The 20,541-nt window shown below is 43.9% G+C and overlaps 1 pseudogene and 1 gene segment (V, D, J or C); both read right to left on the minus strand.

Annotated features, from left to right (window-relative positions):
* Positions 1-8,283: 8,283 nt before the first annotated feature.
* LOC139035589 (thioredoxin reductase-like selenoprotein T) lies at positions 8,284-10,459 on the minus strand (annotated as a pseudogene).
* Positions 10,460-10,465: 6 nt separating this feature from the next.
* LOC110144961 (T cell receptor delta constant-like) lies at positions 10,466-20,436 on the minus strand. The segment is given in 5 exon segments: positions 10,466-10,629; positions 12,032-12,145; positions 12,513-12,584; positions 13,178-13,456; positions 19,869-20,436. Coding segments are annotated over 3 exon segments (429 nt in total).
* Positions 20,437-20,541: the final 105 nt, after the last annotated feature.

The raw sequence follows: 20,541 nt of genomic DNA on the forward strand, positions 1-20,541 counted from the left end.
TCCTCCTCTGACCTCTTTTCTGCCAACCTCCAGTATGACCTACTTATGGAGATGGGCTAATTAGAACAGCAGGGGGCGCTATAAGGTCAAAAACAAAGCTGCCCGCCTCAAAGGAAACTGGGAGCAAAACCCCCCCCCCCCTTCTTTGAGCTAGTGTAGTGATCAAATCCAAGCCTGGGACAAGAGTGACTTCTTTATCAAATACCTGGGGCCCCGTCAGGTCCAAAGGCCTCTGTTGTGTGGTGGTTTTGGGTTAAAGAAAGGCAGCCCAGGGCGCTCGCTGCCTGGACTCAGATGCAGACACCCACAGGTTTAAGGGAGATGGGGCAGGAAAGTTCAAGGGCAATGTGTCCATAGTAGGTCATTAATCTTGAGTCTCTCTTAGCTCTAAACTTTGGGGGTCACTCTCTTCTGTACTTTGTGGTCTCCTATGAACAAGCCTGTTGAAACCTTCGGAAGACATAGGGCAGTGAGCTAGCAGATTCATTTCATATTCCCAGTGCTCTTAGGGGTTTGGGATAAGCATAGCTGGCTCAGGTCTTAGGGGAGCACAGAGCTCTATGACATACTTACAGCAGTGACAGAAATGAAAGATGAGAGTCCCTTTTTTATTTGCCATCGATTGGTACAACATGGTTTAAAAAATTTTTTTGGTGTGATTTCACAACTTTATTTTTTAGATTTACTCAGCATCTTATTTCTGAACATCTTTGATGAGACTCAAGCCCTCAGGAGTTTATTCATCAGTCTATTTCACAAAAACGACAATAGCAACAGCAATGACTAGCACTCTTAGATCACTTGCTGGGTGTATTGCTTGTGTTATTTCATTTAATTTTCCAGCAGTCCTGTGAAAAAACTATTATTATTTTCATCTCCACTTTATAGATGGAGAAACTGAGGCTTGAGGAGGAGTTAGATTGTGTTTAAGGTCTCACAGCAAGATGCTGGAGCTGATAGGAACCCAAGTGATGTGGATCCGGAGCCCCACTCCTTACTGCACTGCTGTTCTGAGAAGTGCCCTGGTTGAAGCGACGCCTCTCAAGGAGTGATGGAAGGACACCCTGGTGGGGAGGGGGTCGTTTTATGATTGTGCCACCCTGAGAAGGTCTCAGTGTGAAGGCTTAGGGAGAGGGCAGATGCCCCTGAGTGAGGGTCTCTGAAGCCCTCTCCTCTGTTCTCGAGTGTGGGCAGATGTAACTAAGGTTGGGCTGTCAGAAGAGGAGCAGCAGTTTAATTTGTAAACTGTTATATTGCCTAGGTCAGGAAGGGAGCACTCAGCTCTCATAAATATCATGTTTCGCACCACCTTTAGAGCAGGGACAGACTCCCAAAGACTGAGCGCAGGTTGCCAGAGTGCATTATCTCAGAGCCAGAAGCTCCAAGTGGCCTTCCCTCTCAGAGGGGCTGGTGCCTTTGAGAGGGGAACCCCTGCCTGCAGGAGGCAGTGCAGGCCTGGCAACAGCTGATCGGACATAGCAACCTGGTTACTGAACCTCCCTCTTTCACATCCGGGGGCCTGGGGATGCTCACACTGGGGTTTCAGACTTCCTGGGGTATGCTTTCGGTGATCTTCATGACAAGGATTGCCAGATAAAATGCAAAATGTCCAGTGAAATTTGAATTTCAGAAAAACAATGAATATCTTTTTAGAATAAATATGTCCCAAATATGGCATGTCCCAATTATTACTAGTGAAAGTCACTCGGTCATGTCTGACTCTTTGCGACCCCATGGACTATAGAGTCCATGGAATTCTCCAGGCCAGAATACTGGAGTAGGCAGCCTTTCCCTTCTCCAGGGGATCTTCCCAACTCAGGGATCAAACCCAGGTCTTCTGTATTGCAGGTGGATTCTTTACCAGCTGAGCCCAGGGAAGCCCAAGAATATAGGAGTGGGTAGCCTATCTCTTCTCCAGTTGATCTTCCTGACCTAGGAATAGAATTGGGGTCTCCCACATTACAGGTGGATTCTTTACCAGCTGAGCTACCAGGGAAGCTCCAATTATTACCAAAAATTTGTTGTTGTTGTTCATTTGGAATGCAAACTTAACTGAATGTCCTGTATTTTTATTTGTTAAATCTGTCATCTTTACTACTTACAATAGCCAAGATATGGAGGTAACGTAAATGTTCATCGACAGATGAATGGATAATGAAAATGTGGTATATATACACAATGGAATACTACTCAGCCAGAAAAAGAATGAAATAATGCCATTTTCAGCAACACAGATGGATCTATGGATTATCATACTGAGTGAAGTAAGTTAGAAAGAGAAAGACAAATACTGTGTAAAATACTACAGATAAAATAGATAAACAGCAAGGTCTTATGTATAGCACAGGGAACTAAACTATATTCAATATCCTGTAATAATCCAAAAAGGAAAAGAATGTTAAAAAGAATATATATATATATATATATGTACATATAAATAGCAATCACTATGCTGTACACCAGAAACTAATACAACATTGTAAATCAACTATACTTCAATAAAAAAAAATCTGGCAAACTTAGCCATGCCAGTGGTGAGTTTTTAAGTGTAGAAAGTTATATTCCTTTATTCACAAATATATGTTGATTGCCAGATACATGGCAGACACAGTCCTAGGGGCTAGGATTCACCGTGTATGTGTATGTACACAGGGTGAGAAAGTGAAAGTGAAAGTTGCTCAGTTGTGTCTGACTCTTTGTAACCTCATCTATACAGTCCATGGAATTCTCCAGGCCAGAATACTGGAGTGGGTAGCGTTTCCCTTCTCCAGGGGATCTTCCCAACCCAGAGATCAAACCCGGGTCTTCTGCATTGCAGACAGATTCATCACCAGCTGAGCCATCAGGGAACCCAAGAATCCTGGAGTGGATAGCTTTTCCCTTCTCCAGCGGCTTTTCCTAACCCAGGTATCAAACTGGGGTCTCCTGCATTGCAGGCAGATTCTTTACCAACTGAGCTATCAGGGAAGCCCATACAGGGCGAGAAGGGAAAGGCAAATAATAAGCATGTGTAAGCCCAGTGACGTCAAATATAGTGATTGATGAGATGTGAAAATAAGACAGAGATGAAATTGAGGGGGACTCTGGGTACCCAAGTGAGTGACATTTATTTGCCAGGGAGAGACTCTCAGAGCTGAGACTGGTAAAAAACTGGAAGCAGAGTTTCAGGCAGCTAGAAGAGGGAGGCAGGGAGAGGAGCAGAAGGAAGGCCACAGCAGCTGAAGGGCAGTGATGGGTGTAGAGAGGGTACTCGAGGATGCTGGCAGACAGCAGCGGTCCCACCATGTGCAGTGGGTCACAGGCCAGGATAGGAGGCCCCCCTGACATCATTAGGTTTACATTTTATGAAGACCTGGAGAGGGATTGTCCAGGGGCAAGAGCAGAGGCAAGGGGACCAGTTGGGGTGTTACTGCCATGGGCCTGACACAAGAGGGTGGTATTGGCAGGAGGGGGTGGAGGTGGAGAGAAGTGGAGGCACTTGGAGACACACTTCTTGGTGGAGCTGGCAGTCCTTTCTGATGAACTGAAGGTGGGGGACAGGGAGACAGAGGGACTCCAGAGCACTCCTAGAAACACTCCTAGGTTTGGGAGAGCAAGCTGGTCATCTGTTCTTTTAGGGCAGTGCCTCCCAGCAATTGTCATGTCTTGGCTTATACAGAAGATAATATTTGTACTTGAGTGTGGCCAGGAGGGGCTGACCCAGGAGGCTCCAGCTACCCCAGGTCCCAGTGGCCCCTGGGAGCACTGTCTCAGCAGCTTTGTAACCTACTCACTGCAGCTCACCCACTGGGAAGCGCTGCTTCAGGGGAGAATTTTCCAGCTGGGGCCAAGTGTATGCTGCAGGAGAGATGGAAATCAGACTGCGGGGAGTGAAAGAATGATCTCAGAATTGCAGCCCTCCTGATCCATCAGAAATCGATCCTTCTGCTTTTCTGTATATTCATTCTATTCATTTTTGAGAGTTTAATACTGAAACTCCAACTAAAAATCTTAATTTAGCTACTTAAGAAAATAATTGTAATGTAGAGTGGAACTGTATGTTACTTTGTTCTGTATTTTCCAAGTCTCTGGTAACTTTATCATGCTTTCAGAATTTAAAAAATTAAAAAGAAAGAAAAAATAAAAAAAAACTGGGGGAAAAAGAAATAGAGGAGTTCAATATTTTGTAATAATCGTGAACAGAGTGTAACATTAAAAACTTGTGTGAAAATATAATAAGCAACAGCAACAGCAAAAGAAACAAGAGTTCTAGAATTCAGGGCTAGAGCAGATTTTATTTATTAAAAAATATTTATTTCTTTGGCCACATCAGGTCTTGGGTGCAGCGTGCAGAATCTTCTGTCTTCATTACAGCATGCAGGTTCTTTAGTTGTGGTATGTGGGGTCTAGTTCCGTGAACCAGCGATCAAACCCAAGCCCCTCCTCTATTGGGAGCGTGGAGTCTTAGCCACTGGACCACCAGGGAAGTCCCTAGAGAAGATTTTAGAAATGACCTTATCCAAGCCTCTTCCTTTTCTCATTACACAAAGATATAATACTAGGTGAAGGGCCCCATCCATTTGTTCCATGTACCGAGTGCCCCGGGTATGGGCAGCTGGGCTCGTGCGTGAGACTCAAAGTGCGATACTGGACCAGTACCCAGTCTGTCCCCAGAGGATGTGGAAATGGACAATGAGCCAGTGTTAGGGCTTCTCTGATGGCTCAGTGGGTAAAGAATCTGCCTGCAATGGAGGAGAGATAGGAGACGCAGGTTCAAACCCTGGGTCAGGAAGATCCCTTGGAGGAAGGCATAGCAACCCACTCCAGTATTCTTTCCTGGAGAATCCACGGACAGAGGAGCCTGGGGGACTATAGTCCACAGGGTCGCAGAGGGTTGGACATGAGTGAAGCAACTGAGCATGCAGCATGCAGGGCAATTTGATATCGAAGTATGTGATCATTAGGCTTGTAATTTCTATTTTTTTCCTTTTTAAAAAACTAATTCATTTTCATTGTGTTTTACCAAAGGATTAGTTCAAGAGGGTTGAGGACTACAAAAACAACAACAACGACGTTTCCTGGGTTGGAAGCATGTGCCTCAGAGAGTTACAGCTAATTCAGGCACGTGACTGTCAGGGCTGTTCCACTCCTGCCACGTCCCTCCCATCTCCTTCTCTTCAGAAGCCCCAGAGACAGTCTCAGAGGTTTAAGGAGCCCAGTTTTATTCTATATCCTCCTCCCTGATATAAAAAGATGTTTCTCCCTGTGGGCTTCAGCCTTTTGCTTTTCTGTAAGTGCACTCACTGTTATGTCCTACTTATTCTATCATCCGTTTCCCTGTTTCTGATTTTCCGAGGCTTGGGCTCTTTCCCATTCACACTAGATTTTCCAGTTATTTTCCGCCTTTAATTTTCCTCTCTGTGTCCTTCTCCTGCCTCTGCCCATTGAGTTCCCCTGGGTGGGCCTGTGCTGGACCCAGGACCTGCAGAACATAGCCCCTCACTGTTTCCTTATTTTTTCTCTTCACAGACAAGGGTGTGCTGTGTAACCAAGTGACCCAGAGTTCCCCGGAGCAGAGAGTGGCGAGTGGCAGTGAGGTGACACTGCTCTGCACTTTCCAAACCATATATTCAAATCCAGACTTGTACTGGTACCGAATAAGACCAGATGGTGTCTTCCAGTTTGTCCTGTATCGGGACAACGCTAAATCCCATGATGCAGATTTTGCTCAGGGTAGATTTTCCGTGCAGCATAGTGTGAGCCACAAAACCTTCCACTTGGTGATCTCCTCCGTGAGGCTTGAAGACACCGCCACTTACTACTGTGCTTTAGAGCTCCCACAGTGATGCAGGCACCCAGGAAGTCTCCACACAAACCCCCGGGCACAGCCTCGCAGAGCTGCTTCTCTGGGCAGCTCATGTTCTTGGACATGACATCCTTCTTCCTCGTCATTCTGTGGTCCAGTCTGGCCTTGGGAGGTGCCCTAACGTGTCTGCCTAATACAAAAAAGCCTGGTTACTTGCAGGGGAGCACCCCGACTTCCAATGGAAGAGATGTCGCCCCACTTCATAGAGGGCCCTTGCTGCCCTGGTGCCCGTGGTGGGGAAGGGAGACTGCCTGTCTGAGGGACCCGGTGCCCGGGTTGTGCCTGATACAGAGAAGGGCTTGACAGGGATGTGCTGCGTGCCCTGGGTGGATAGCCAGATGGGGTGGGTGGGGGACCAATCTAAAGAGAGTATCTAAACACACCATTGGAAGTGTGTTTATTTTATCTCCATCATTTATCCATTGTTGGAATTGGCCTGTTTCCCTTTTAAGATTCAAATTGGACACAAAGTTATTTACTTTAAAAAATGTCCCCAGTTTACCTTTCATGAACATCTTCTTGTGCAGTTACTTTATTTCTCTGGGATGTTCTTTGGTACCTCCTTTTACTTTGTCTGGAGAATATTTTCCTTTCACCAAAGAGCTTTGAGTTATTCCCAGAAAGCTGTCTGTGAAAACCAGAATCCCAGCTTCAAAGTTCCTGAGTTTGGAGCCCAGTGGCATCCCCAGGGGAGAGAATTACCTCCAGGGTAAACCAGAATGTGATGTCAAAAATAGATACACCCTCAGCCTGGGATTGCACCCCTCCTTCCTCTACTACTGATGTTTCTGCCTTAAGACAACTATTAGAGTTATTACGTGTAATCTTAGAAATAGTAGAAGTCTTGGTGGTGGTGGTTGAGTTGCTAAGTCGTGTCAGACTCTTTTGTGACCCCATGGACTGTTGCCCACCAGACTCCTTCATCCATGGAATTCTCCAGGCAAGAATACTGGAGTAGGTTGCCATCTGACCATGGAATTCTCCGGGCGAGAATACTTGAGTGGATTGCCATTTCTTCTCCAACTAATCTTCCTGATCCAGGGATTGAACCAGTCTCCTGCACTGCAGGCAGATTGTTTATGGCTGAGCCACTGGAGAAGCCCTAGTAGACACGTTAGACGTTATTTTATGGGAAAAGCATCGAAGCCCAGAGAAGTGAGGGACAATCAGAAGGTCACTGAGCTGTTTAATGACCGGGCCAAGGGAGCGGGGCTGCATTTCTGGGTGCTCCCATGCAGCTGCGCCCTAGGAGGCTGTAGCAGTCGGCAGCTTGGGCAGCAATTTGTCTGGGCTTCAGCACAGGGAAGTGGAGAGTAGTCACTATAGAGAAGGAAGGAAAGAACATGGGTGAGGGAGCCAAAGTTTCAGACAAATGACTCAGCCTCTGGGGCTTCTGTTCTGCCACCTACTGAGTGTGTGTAATACTCTTCTGTAAACCCCTTTCGGGTCCTTGTGGGACTTGAGATTCTGCATGTGGAAGCTCTGGAAACCTATAATCCATGGTAGCAAGGTCCCCACACCTGAAGGCAGCCACAGTCCCCTCTGGCTCCAGCCTTAAATCTTTTCTGGAGGGTCCTTTTGGTGGAAGAAATTCATAGTCCTCTAAAATGCCAGGTTGCCTTTTGCTGATGATCAAAGTGGGCCAGTGGGCGGCCCATTCATATGCTAAGTGCAGGACTGTTTGAACTTGGAGTTGGCACCCCTGATAACTTGGTTCTGCTCCCAGAAATATCCCTGCCCCACTGAATGACTTTGGACAAGGTACACAACTTTTTGGGGGGCATTTTTTTCCACCTGAAAAATGAATCTATGATCTTTTAGTTTTTAGCAACTTCAGAGAAATATTCTAAGAATGGCCCAAAGTAACAGATGCACATGTTTTGGAAATAGGCATTCTTGATGCCCATGAGGTGACAATGTGTGGAATCTTCTAGTGGTTTTTCCCAGGATAGACCTGGCTTATCCACCTAGATTGTCCTAAACTCACTGACTCAGAATGCAGCTGCCTCCTTTCTTTGGTTTGGGGTGTGAGGACCTGACGTGCAGTCTGCAGATGGCAAAGGCGGGGGAGTTGTGGGTGAGCCTTGCTCTTTCACTTGTAACCTCGTGAGTCCCCAGCTGACACCCCGCAGAGGTGCTGAGGCACCCGCGGTGCTGGGTTTCTAGGCCTCTGATACCTGTGTTCCTGCAAAGGGATGGAGCTGGCCTTGCCGAGTGAGAGGAGCCGAGGTCAGTGGCCACATGCGAGGAGGGGCGCTGCTGCTGTTGTAGCAGCTGCGGCAATAGCAGCAGGAAACCCAGGGCTGGGCTAGGGGCCCAGGAAGCTGTGGCGTGACCTATGAGCTCAGTTTGGTTTTTGTCTGACTACTAGTGAATTCACAGCCCTCCCCCCCACTTTCCCCCTACAGTGGTCCAAAAGAATAAAGTCAGAAGCAAGGTACGTACAATGCACTTTAATAAATGCAACAGAGATGAAAAAGAATGGCAGAAAACCATCAACACCAAAGATCCAGTGCCCTCAAATTCCCCATGCACAGATGGGTAGGCAAGGGGTCAGGAAGACTCTGGTTTTACAGGGAAATACTGGGCACTCATTCCTATCCCTCCTTCCAAAAATACTTGCACAGTGAGTTGCTTGAAAGCAAGACTCATGTCTTACTTATTTTTGCACTCTCAGCACAGTGCCTGGAACTTGCAATAATTCATGTTTGTTAAGTTGAGGAAAGCACATTTCCTCTGCATTTTACTCTGATCTCTGCTAACAGCTCTGAGAGTATTTATATGAGACTTTAGAAACCCCATTGCCTACACAGAGAGTATTAGGGAGTCAAGTGTAGTTTTGTTTGCCAAGTAATAGGGAAAGCAGAAAGTGCCTTTGTAGACGAGAATGCTAGTTTGGGCAAATCTAGTGCTGGGTTGAACAGAGGCTTTTACATTTAGGTAGAAGGACACCCACTCTCCTTTCCCCAGGATCTATTTTTCCTCTTGGAGGATGGAGCTGGGAACCGGATGGGTCCCACTTTCTAGTTCTGGAGGCAAAGAAAGTCAAAGGAACAAAACACCACTTTCAAAGTATGTCAGTCATAGGAAAAAAATAAGCCCTATATACCTTTATATCTCTTATCCCTTTATAAAGCAGCATATAAAACAGTTGGGGCCATAAGCCCCCACTCCCCAGGACTTCTATCTTTCATCAGGCTGAAGGATAAGCTGGATTTGTTTTTTTTTTTTTTAACTTATATCTGTTTAGTTTTTTATTGAGTTAAGTATAAAGGCCCAGTTAATCAACTCATTAAATTGGTCAAGGCAGGACACTTGAACTACATAACAGGATTTAAAAAGAGGTTGGTCTTTTAGTAGTTCTCTGGTAATCACACACGCGCACACACGCATGCACATACACAACTGGTAGAGGACTCTGGATATAGGATTTCCCCCCCATAATCTTATATAATATGCTGTTCACAATCTGCAGTATTTTGAAAACTATATAAATTGGACACAACCAAATTAGAGATGTCTGATAAACTCTTATAAAGTATTTGGGAACTTCAGCTCTAGTCTCCAAAAGATGAATTTTAAACTATAAAAAAGGAAAATTCATATAAAATCACAACAGATTTGACAGATATCTTTGAAAAAAAATAAAATTGTAACTCAATTTTCTACTTTTGAAAATATGACCAAGAAAAAAAAAGTACAAGGAGCATGTCTGCTTTTTTTAAAACTATTAACTGACTGGATCTGGGGAAGAAAAAAAGCTATGCAGTATTATTGCACTCCATGAATGTGCAGAATTCCAAAATGTGCCAGCACTGAAAAACTCCCTTGCATTGAGGTTTTCCAAGAGGTACAACGAGCCTGCCAAGAAAGCATCTGGCCTGCACTAACAGCTTGCTGTCTTCAGTACAGGCCTTCATAATGTCAGTCACGCTGCTCTTGCAAAAATCCCTTAATGTAAAAGAGTTTTCAGTGCTGATAGTTGGGGCTATGATCGATGGTGTGGGATTGAATCCATATGCACATTGAGCTTCATTTCATTGTCAAGAATTTGAACAAGCTGTTGCATGGATGGAAGGTGACCAGATTCCAACTTAGACCACACAGGTACATCATTCAAAGTTATCTCAAATGCACCTATTGACATACACTGGTTCTCAATCATGTTGCTCAAGAAGAATACCATCATACATGCATAGACCTTATTTTCTTGGCCCCACTGCCAGATGCTAGGAGCTTACATGCCAAAGAAAGCAAAAGGACCCTTGCCAACAATTATTAAGCCTATTAATATGAGCTTGAAGACTGACAGGAAAGATGCTATGTGTCTGTACACTGGCTGGGGGAGGTAGCTCTCCCCCTCTATGCGGATGTCAGGGTACCGCTGGCTGATAACCCGCATATACTCCTCAAACACCTGCCTGTAGCCTCAGGAGACACAAATCTGGAACTTGAGCAGCGGCCCCGTGGCGTACTGCATCTTCAGCCTCTTGCCAGGCACGCCGCCCAAGTCGGCCGAGGCATCGCTGCGGACCACTGCCGACGCCGCCACCAGCAGAAGCAGCAGAAGCCTCATCTTAAAGCAGCCAGCCAGCTCGGCCGCCCTCACGCTGAGACCTCCTGGATTTGTTGCCTTTAAAGGAAAACCAGTTTGGGGGAACAGCCATTTAAGCAAGGCAGGGACGGGTCAACTTGAATCACCAAAAAGTTGAAAGCCTAGGAGATAGTTCCTCTGTAGGCTTTTGGTTCCTTTCAGGGAATGCAGCCTTCTCATGCCAGTCAGCCTGCAAATGAAGGAAAACTGTCAGAGCTATAGAATCATAGACCTTCAGTGCTGGAAGGAATCGTAGCAGTCATGGGGATGGTCAGTACTTGCTGTGGTTGTACCATTGCAGACATCACTAACCTATCCTGGCATATGTTCCTTCTACACATGGTGATAGTTCAACTAGTCACTATCAGTTTATCAGTGTTGGCACCAGTCATAAAACCCATCTGTTCTCCTTTAGTTATTCTTCACTGCTTTGTGTTACAGATGTGATAACCCAGGTCCAACAGGGTGAAGCAAACTGGCTCAGGTGATGTAGTGAGTTAGTGACAAAGTTGGAACTAAAATCTAGTGCTTCTGATCCTACTGAGGTCAGAAGGTCCTTTTCACATAGCTATTTGGCCTGTGTCCTTGGGATGGCTTGTAAAACACTCAACTGTTGGGGAATGACTGAGGATGCTTGCAGGCTAGGTTGGAAAAGTCCAACGCACTAAGTCTAGGATTGTCCTTAGATCAGGAGCTGGGACTGAAGGGTGTTTGGGGGCACTGGAGAAGGAGCTTTATAGGCAAACCCAAGTCCTGGTTCAAATTTCATGTCTAAGATACTTTGGCCACCTGATGCGAAGAGCTAATTCATTGAAAAAGACCCTGATGCTGGGAAAGATTGAGGGCAAGAGAAGAAGGTGGTGGCAGATGGTTAGATAATATCATTGACTCAATGGACATGAGTTTGAGCAAACTCCGGGAGATAGTGAAGGACAGGGAAGCCTGGCGTGCTGCAGTCCATGGAGTCATAAAGAGTCGGACATGACTTAGTGACTGAATACCAATAACAAGATAACCAAAGAGGGACTGCAAGTAACAGGCAAATAATTCACATCTCATCCTCAATTTGCATGCGTCCTGAGTGGTTACTAGTGAGCTGTTCGCTAAGAATAGGAGTGTAGGTTCATCCCAAAGATAGGCTGGTGGACACATTGAGTCCTATGACTAGGGATCAAAAACTGGCATCACCTCTGTCTGGCAAAGACAAGTTCTGCTCCCCTGAATATTCTTCAAGTGAGCCTTTACTGATGGTCTCTCAAAAAGCCCATGGTCCTTTGGCCATATACACAAAAATAGCAATGAAGAAAAAGATTTTTCCTGTTTAGGTCCAGTTTTTCTAGCTCCTCAGTTGGAGGTGAGGATTATTGACTGGTATTGCATTATATTACATGAATTTTGAGTCTGGCTTGAAATAAAAGGCCAACAGGAGACAGTGTTATGCTAAGTATTTAGAAAGGCCCACCTTATTGAATCATAATAGGTCTCTATGTGTTTTTTTCCTTTCCTAATGCTTCTTATCATTCCTAAACCCCTTTCTTCCACGTGTCGCATAGTTTGGGTGGAGTTATGAATAATAAGCAGCTAGATCTTACCTTAAAAGAAAAATAACTTGGCAGTCAAGAGAAAATTGACGGCGACACTCTTGGCAAACAGCATTCGGAGCCCCAGCACCGAGAGGGACATCATGTTCACCTTCCCGGGTTGCACTGCAGATGAACGAGAGTGGAGACGGCTCACTCACTTAGCAAGAGGCTAAATTTCCTGCCAGATATTGGCTTACAGCACCAACACCAGCCTGCCCCACATCACCATCATTCTTCCTGGTCTGAAGCCCAGCGTGGTGCCAGACAGCCTTCACAGACCTGAAGCTGCTGTTCACAGTCAGCAAAGCAAGCTTTGGAAAAACCCATTCCTATAGTCAGGAAGACTCTGCTTGAAGAGTTAGAGGGAGCCAACTAGACTCAGGCATGATTTTTGTTTTCTTTTGAAATAGAATGATTTTGGGCCCCATCTAACAATGACAGAGTTTGCTTTAACCTCAATTCTGAAGTTGGCCCTTTGGCTTCAACTAACCTTGGGGCTCATAGCAGGTCTCTGAAACTGGAGCTTTTGTGCTGTTTACAGATTCCGTCGGTTTTGGAGTCCCTGGAACAAACAGCAGTGGTCAGGGTTACAATGACAACTGAGAGGCTCAAGGGCTTTCAGGTTTTAGAATTGGAGGTGACTTTAAGTAAGTAAACTAAGGACCAGAGGAGTGACTTGGTCAAGGTCCTACAGCTATTGACACAGTCAGCATGCTTCCTGTCTTGAGGTTTTTTTTTTCCCATTAGGCCATGAAACCAACATCCAGGTATGCCTCTAATTTGTAGGAAGAACTGGGACAAGGAACACCAAGATAAGCTGGGCTGCCCTTGGTTGTGGCATTCACTCTAGATCAGATCCCACATGAACGTTCAATCCTAGAGTCTTTAGTATGAAGGAGACAGAGTTTGGTGAAGAGGAGAGATGGGGATGAAATAAGATGGATTTTATCCTAGATTCCAGCTCAGAGATGCAACAAGTTTAAATTCCCGTTCAGGGATGGGAATTAAGCCTAATCCTTAAGTCTGAACCTAAGTCTTATTTCTAGCATGATGCCATATTGAATGTGATTTGTCAAAAGTTTACATCTCCAACTTCTCTTTCCCTCAACTTTTCTTCCCCACAACCCCAGCCCCTTGAAGCCAGATAGAACCTACCTGAAATAATTTTCTTTGGTTCAAAGTCAGTAGAGCTCAAGGTTTTTTTGTTGTGTTCAACCAAACATGTCACTGAATCAGAATCTTCATACTGACCAAGCTTGACAGCACTGTACTTCCCCCCAGGTGAGACGACAATAGCAGGGTCATATTCTATTACTTTCTTGGATGATTGCAGATTTATAGTTATATCTTTGGGGTAGAACTCCTTCACCAAACAAGCGACCTTTGTCTCATTTTTCATGACAAAAACAGATGGGCTGGCAGCAGGTTGATTTTCTGCAAATATAATCAGTTTTTTGTGAGATGATTATTCACATGTGGGAGTTGAACAATGCTGTTTTCCTCAGTTTCCCTGGGGCCAAACACCACAATCCAGACTTTCCTGCATCCTGTTAGTGACCTGAACTTGTTGCCATGAAAGGATGACCAAGGGAAGTAGAAATGAAAGGCAGGCAATTTGACTCCTAGTTAGGAGATGCGAAGAGATATGACTGGGAGTAGAGATAGACAATGACAAATACAAAAAACTGTCTAGGTCAACTGAGTTTCAATTATCTATGTTTTATTAGTCAATCCTCTGGACAGTTGAGTTAGGCTGAATATCTATCTGAATCAGTACATTTATTTAATTTCTGAATATCCTCCATTTCCATTAATTTTAAATTTATTTTTAGATTGGAGTATAACTGCTTTACAAATTTGTGTTAGTTTCTACTGTACAACAATTTGAACTAGCTATAAGTATACATATATCCCCCTCCCTCTTGAGCTTCCCTCTCAACCCCCCTACCCCCACCCGCCCACCATCCCACCCCTCCAGGTCATCACAGAGCACTAAGCTTAAGTTTTGTGCTGTAGTTGGTTTATTTTAGATGCATGAACCCTTGGAGTGAGATCAAAGCAGAGTCTGAAAAGGGCTCCATAGTGGTTCCAACACTCTGCAGATATTAGTGTTGACATCATTTCAGGGTGTCATTCCTAGTTTTTGGACTAAAAGAGATCTGCTAAAGTTAAATTATCCATCTCTCTGCCTTGAGGTGAACTCTTGTTCTCTTGTAAGGGACTACCCTACAGTTTCTTTTGAGTCTTTAATCAGAGAATAATAACTGTCATTCTCAGAAGTCCTAATGAGCATGAAACCAGTTTAAGCCCATTTCTTCTTGTTTTGTTCTAAGCGGAACTGTGGAATATGGGTTACAATAACTGGGTCTCCTCCTGGCCTTCTCTCTTTTCATGCCTCATCTTGGACAATCATTTATCTGCTACTCTGTGTATGCATCTTTTTCTTTCCTTAAAATCAGAGGTGTGGGGGCGGGGGCTGTTGGGGATTTTTCAAAAGCTCTCCTGGAACCTAAAAGGAGAAAAGCTTAATTGTTTTGTTTCCCGGCATAGCTGAAGCCGCTGATAACTGACACTGATAAGCCCAGCAGTAACGGCTTGGAAACCGCACATTCTGCTCAGTCATCTCCCTTCAGAACTGTGGCATTTCTCGCTCACAATACTGATTTGGTGAGATGAATCCAGTTGATTTTCAAGGAAGCTATGAGTTATAGAGAAAGGAAACTAGTCCATTAAAAACCAAAGCCAAAACATTCCTATTTTCTTCATTACTTAAAAATATGATCCAATCCTAGTCTGATTTAGTTGGAAAATTAAGCCTTGCTTGGGATTTAAAAATCTACATTTCTACTCTGGGATGGAGAGACCTGGCTTGAGTAATTTGAACAATTTGATATAACCAACAAGACAGATGTCTGAAGAAGGTCATACACTCAGGATATTGAGCTCTGAAGCTGTTAGTATTTCAGATAGAGCATGATGCATTGGTTTGAAAAAACATTTTTCTCAGATCCTCTTTCTAAATTAATGTCTATCTATTCAAAACAGTTGTTTGAAGGTAAAGGGTTTAATTCATTCTTTAGTATCATGGTAACTAAAAAAAATGCTATATGACTGAATCGAACCTTTTTTGAAAAATAGAATGCATTCAGTATAGTTGTCACATGTAACCCAGTCTATTTTATATTAAGCCTAAACCAAAATTTGAAGTTGTGTAAAATTTGCACTACATTGTAGTCTAAAATTTAAAGATGTAATTGTTTGTCTTTTGAGAATTTCCAGTCTTTCTTCTTGGTCCACAAATACAACTACATTTTGGCATGTGTTTCAAAGTGCTATTTGTTTGGGCAATTGTTATTTTCAGACTTTCTCTTTTTATGAGTACCATCTAATGCTAAGGTTATGTGCTGGTAAACATACAAAAAGAAGTGTATACCTTCCCTGAACAGTCTTCCTTAATTTATAAACTTAGAAATCATCTATGTTCTAGATTCTTATAGAGCACCTTACAGGTTCTCTAAGCATCTAAACATTGATAACAGATGTCACTCACAATTTCAAAGATTTCTGCCAAGATGGCCTTTAACTTGAACACTGAGATATAAGTTTGCTCCATCTGATTACTCTCACCTGGTTAACCATCTCTCTCCTAAGTCTTCCAGCTGTAGGACACTTCAGGTGGCCCAAAGATATGCACAGCTTAGCCAAAGGGATGCGCAAGGATGAAGCAACCACCTGGAGAATTTGGGCCTCTGCCCCTCCTGCATCTGATATTCCAACATATCAGTATAATTCTTCTACTAGATTCCTCTGTGCTTTCTGGGCTGCTCTTTTATCAGAATTTTTTTTTTTAAATAATAATAGTTACAGAGTTACTTCGCTACTCAGCCTAGTATCTTTACTGTGCCCCACTCCACATCTGTACTACTCCATCTCCTAATTATACTCTCTCATGTACCACAAACTGGGTGGCAAGTCTAGTCCCAGGAGTCAACTTATCCCTAGAAATGTATGGAAAAAAAAATCAACTTACGGGGCTCCACGAAGAGCTTGGTGCCAGCTCCAAAAAACATCTGTCGGGTCTCCCAGAAGCACATCGCAACACAGCCTGACAAGTAACCAGCCTGGGGCTGGCCCTGGGGCCTGGGCTAGAGCATCTGTGTCCTGCCTCCCCAGCTCGAGTTCCAGCCTAGAGACCCCATGGCTCAGAGAGCTACAAAGCTGCACTTGATGAAATCAGGGGGCTGAGCACATAGAGTCCCAGTTCCCTCTGAAGCTAAGAATAGTGTAACTGCTGGGTAAGGAGGTGAGCATGAAATCCCCAGCCCAGGAGCCCTGGGACAGGGGACAGGGCTGAGACAGAGCAGCAGAAGGGGGTGACAGCAGACCAATAGCTGCCTCCAAGATGGAAGATTTAACACCCGTCTATTGAAAGGACTCTCTAAGAACACACTAGCTTGGGAGTAAGAATGGGGCACTGAATATCAACATTTCTTGTAATGAATGTTAGGCTGAGGAGAGTTTTAGGCACTGCTCTTTTTCTCATATTCTGTTTCCCTTCTCTTGGGTCACAATCCTGCTTTTTGATTAGAAACCTAATTTCTCCCCCATCACTCAGACTGAGTCTCACAGTAACAACAAATCTACTTTCTAATTCCCTGAGCCTGTGGAAAGACTTTCTAAGGACCCGAGGGTTGAACAAGAAATTGCTAGCTGACAGAGGAACCCAGTGGTGCCGCGTGTTATGGACACAGGTCAGGGAAACCAGAGCCTGCTTTGGATTGCTTATTTTTGTTTTATAATTTCTCTTGACTCTGGATCCAGATAGAAGCCTCAAGAGGACAGAGTAATCATGTGAAATAGAACTTAAAAACCCTATAGATTACTTTGTCTTATCACCAAAAAATCAAGAGTCCAGGGTTAGAGCTAGGCGAAAGGGAAGGACCATTCTTTGCTGTCAAAACTTTAAGGATTAGGGGCTTGATTTGAAATTCTTAAACCCCCTACCTGAGCCTCATATCATCATATTTTACTCAATCGCTGCAGGAAGAGAAAACTGGAGAAGCAATTGGGATGTCATTGGAGAGTGCAGGTCAGCATCTCGGCAGAGGGTCTAAGCTTTGGTTTCATCTCTTTCCTTCTTCTTTAGGACTCCCAAAGGCATAGCCTCAGAGATTTGATTCTAACACTGCAGATAACTCTGAATTTCAAGTGGAAATGATTTAAAGGGAAAATGAAACACAATACTTTTTGCTCAGATGCAATTTACCCAACATCAATCAGACTGCAATCAGTTACAATGTGATTCTGTTTTCCCTCCTTTTCATTGCTCTAGTCTCCCTCTCCTCAAAGATAAGAAAACTCACCAAATTCCACTATTTCCCTGGAAGCCCAAGGCAATCAAGAACTCCTGTAAGTTTATATTACCCTCTGAGAGGCAGAGACCACGTTGACACTACCAGTCCCTTTCAAGACTGTCAGATTGCCTCCTCACATTCATGTACATTTCTCCACTTCTTTATTGCCTCTGAAATAAGTAAAATCAGAATCTAACCAATGCCCCATTGGCTTTGGCATTTTGGAAAGCTTCCGAGAGACTGTTGTTCTCTGGACTGGTTCCAGTGACTGATGGTTGGCAACTAGCCGAACTATCTGAATATGGCCCCTGGATTTCCAAACACGGGAACAGACTGCCCGTGGATAGTATCCCTAGGAGAGTCCACTACTTCCCTATTGTCCTAAAGTTGGGGGCTGTGTTTGTACTTTTGGTGTAGACTCCTGACCTTTTACAGAATCCTCAGATTCAGGGCCAACAAGGGAGGTGAGCACAAAACAGTGCTCAGCAGACCCAAACAAGGATGGGACCTTGGAAATAATTTAGTGTGAGTCAGGCATGATGATTTAATGCAAGTTCTCAGCAAAAAGAGACAAGGCAGATTGGTTATTGACATCTGAGGCAGAGAAGGCGCTTTTGCTGTAACTCCTTCTTTAATATTTTTCTTCTTCTAACCTTCCCTCTCCCTATGCTGTGACCAGGGCTCTTTTCCCTCATCAACAGTGGAAATACTCTAAAGATCCAGAGCTTGCCTTTTCCCTAGTCCCAGTCCCTGACCAGAGGCCAGAAGTCTGACTAGGGCTTTATTTAAGCAGTTGCAGAAGACTTATCAATAATCCTCAGAAGAGAGCTTCCAAGTACACATAGAATATTTTCTTAAGAGAGATCTAATGATTTTATTCTCCAATTTTACATTGACTGTTTACAGCAACAACAGGAATGACAATGGATTTCCCATTTAGAACCTCCTAACTTCTCAAGAAGCTCTGCTTATTCAGGACTGTACCACACTTCCAAGGGAATATACACACTAAATAAAATACATAACTCACTTGGTTCCATGATGAGTTGAGTCTCATTTCAAAAGACGAGTTGTATCATCAGCACACTATTTCAGACATCATGACCCAAAATCTCACTACCTATTTTCTCCCTGCCTAGTCCATCTGTTTGGAAGTGGATGGGTTAGCTGGGTAGAGCTCTACAAGGGTTTCTGAGATCTAAGCCTTTCATTTTGGCAGCTTCTTTGATGTGTGTTATCTTCTGAGTGTTGGCATTTAGGGAAGTCCCAGAGTTTACTTCTGTTATCTCCTCAACCTTTCATCTCTTACCCCAAGATCTTGCTCCACAATCATATTTTCACAGAGAGAAAGGAATTAATTTGGTTTTGCTGAGAATGTCAAATGGCTATTTTCAGCAGAAACATAGCTGTAAGGTTCAAGTCAATCAGAAAAGACTATGCCTCAGTTAGAGTTGGAAGGACATGATGGCTGGACCAAAAGTCATTTCTGCAAAAGACTGGGAGTCTTTTCAAAAGATCCCAATACTCTCAGATGTCTGCCATTTCTATAAGCATTTTACTACTTCCAGATGGCTTGTGCTTACACTACCTCAACAAACACTATCATAACAAACTCCTTGAGGTGATATTATTAGATCTGTCTTACAGATGAAGTCATTGGAGCTAAAGAGCAGTTAAGATAGTGACTGAGCTGTGTCTGACTCTTAGGTCTCCAGACCCCAGTTCCCATCCATTGAACCAGAGTAATAGATGACAGGACTGAAAGGAGCTTCAGCTGCCACTTGTCAAAATTCCTTTGGCCACACAAAGGCTAAGTAATGGGCATATAGAGAGAGTTTGGACTCCTTTTACAGTGTAATTTTTCATTAAATCTCAGAATTTCCACTGGATCATAAGACATTCACATCATTGAACTTTCTTTCTTTTCCTAATATATTGTCCCTTAGAATTGGTCTGGCTGATATTCAGGATCTTAGTAGCTAAGCTGGAAGACACCTTGGAAATCATTTGAATCAGCTAGAGGGAAACTCAAGTACTGTGAAGTTAAGTCACAGAGCTGGTCAAAAAGAAGGATTAGAACTCAGTCTTTCAATTCTTGGCCTAACATGCTTGCCACTGCTCCTCACATTTATTAGATGAGCTGTAATACAGGTCTGGTCATGGCCCAGATCTGTAAATGGCGAATGCATGGGTGTTAAGTAAGCTGGTTCTCTAAGGGGAGTCAGGCAGAGGGAAGGCCACAAAGACACTCCAGGATGGAGAGTGGACCAAGAAGCCTACTACAATGCATTCCCACCCTGGATTTTGTCAGAAACAAAAGGAGCAGTCCCTGCTCCTCCACCATCCCTTGCTAAATCACTTACTAAAGGGACTTTCAACAACCTGAGAAGTGTTTCCTAAACTGATGATTTGGGAAAATATTTAACAAAGATAACTGACAGATACAGTGGTCAAAAGAAGAAGAAGAAGAAGAAGAAAACTGAGTCACTTACTTGGTTCCACGTACAGATAGGTTCCTTTGCCAAATATTAGTGGATTCTGCACAGCTGATAAACCCAGTCTAAAAACTGCCTTGCCTTTCCCTTACCGCAACCCTGGCCCCAGTTGCCAAGTCATGTGACAGTCATTGGATGAGATTTTCTGTCTCATCTGCTTAACCTCTTTCTTCCTCTGTCTTGGGAGCTACCCTTCAGGACAAAGCGGGGGGTGATTCCTGTGTCAAATGGAAATCTAGACTTTTGCCATGTTATAGTCTGAATTTGTGGTCCGAATAAGAGAGATTGAAAAACAATTTCCAGTCTGGAGCAAAAAAGATGGGCTATTGGTCATAGAGTGCACGAGGGTATGCTAAGTTGCTTCAGCTGTGTCTGACTCTTTGTGACCCCATGAACTGTAGCCCGCTAATACTTACATGGGGCAAGATCTAGTAAGTTATGAGCCCCACTCAGAACCTTTCAGGAGAATTCCATTTTCTATCCAATCAGAGCTTTGTATCATTGACAAGCATTGTGCAGCAGCCAGACTTGGTATAAAATAGAACTAGAATCTATTTTAATAACATTTTAATAATATATTCATGAATTTCAAATTTGAGCATACTTTAATGGCGTACTGACACAGTTAAAATAGCTTCTGTCATATGTAAAAACCAGAGTCTGAAATTGC

Source organism: Odocoileus virginianus, chromosome 6 (genome assembly GCF_023699985.2).
Source record: "Odocoileus virginianus isolate 20LAN1187 ecotype Illinois chromosome 6, Ovbor_1.2, whole genome shotgun sequence".
Taxonomy (NCBI): Eukaryota; Metazoa; Chordata; class Mammalia; order Artiodactyla; family Cervidae; genus Odocoileus; species Odocoileus virginianus.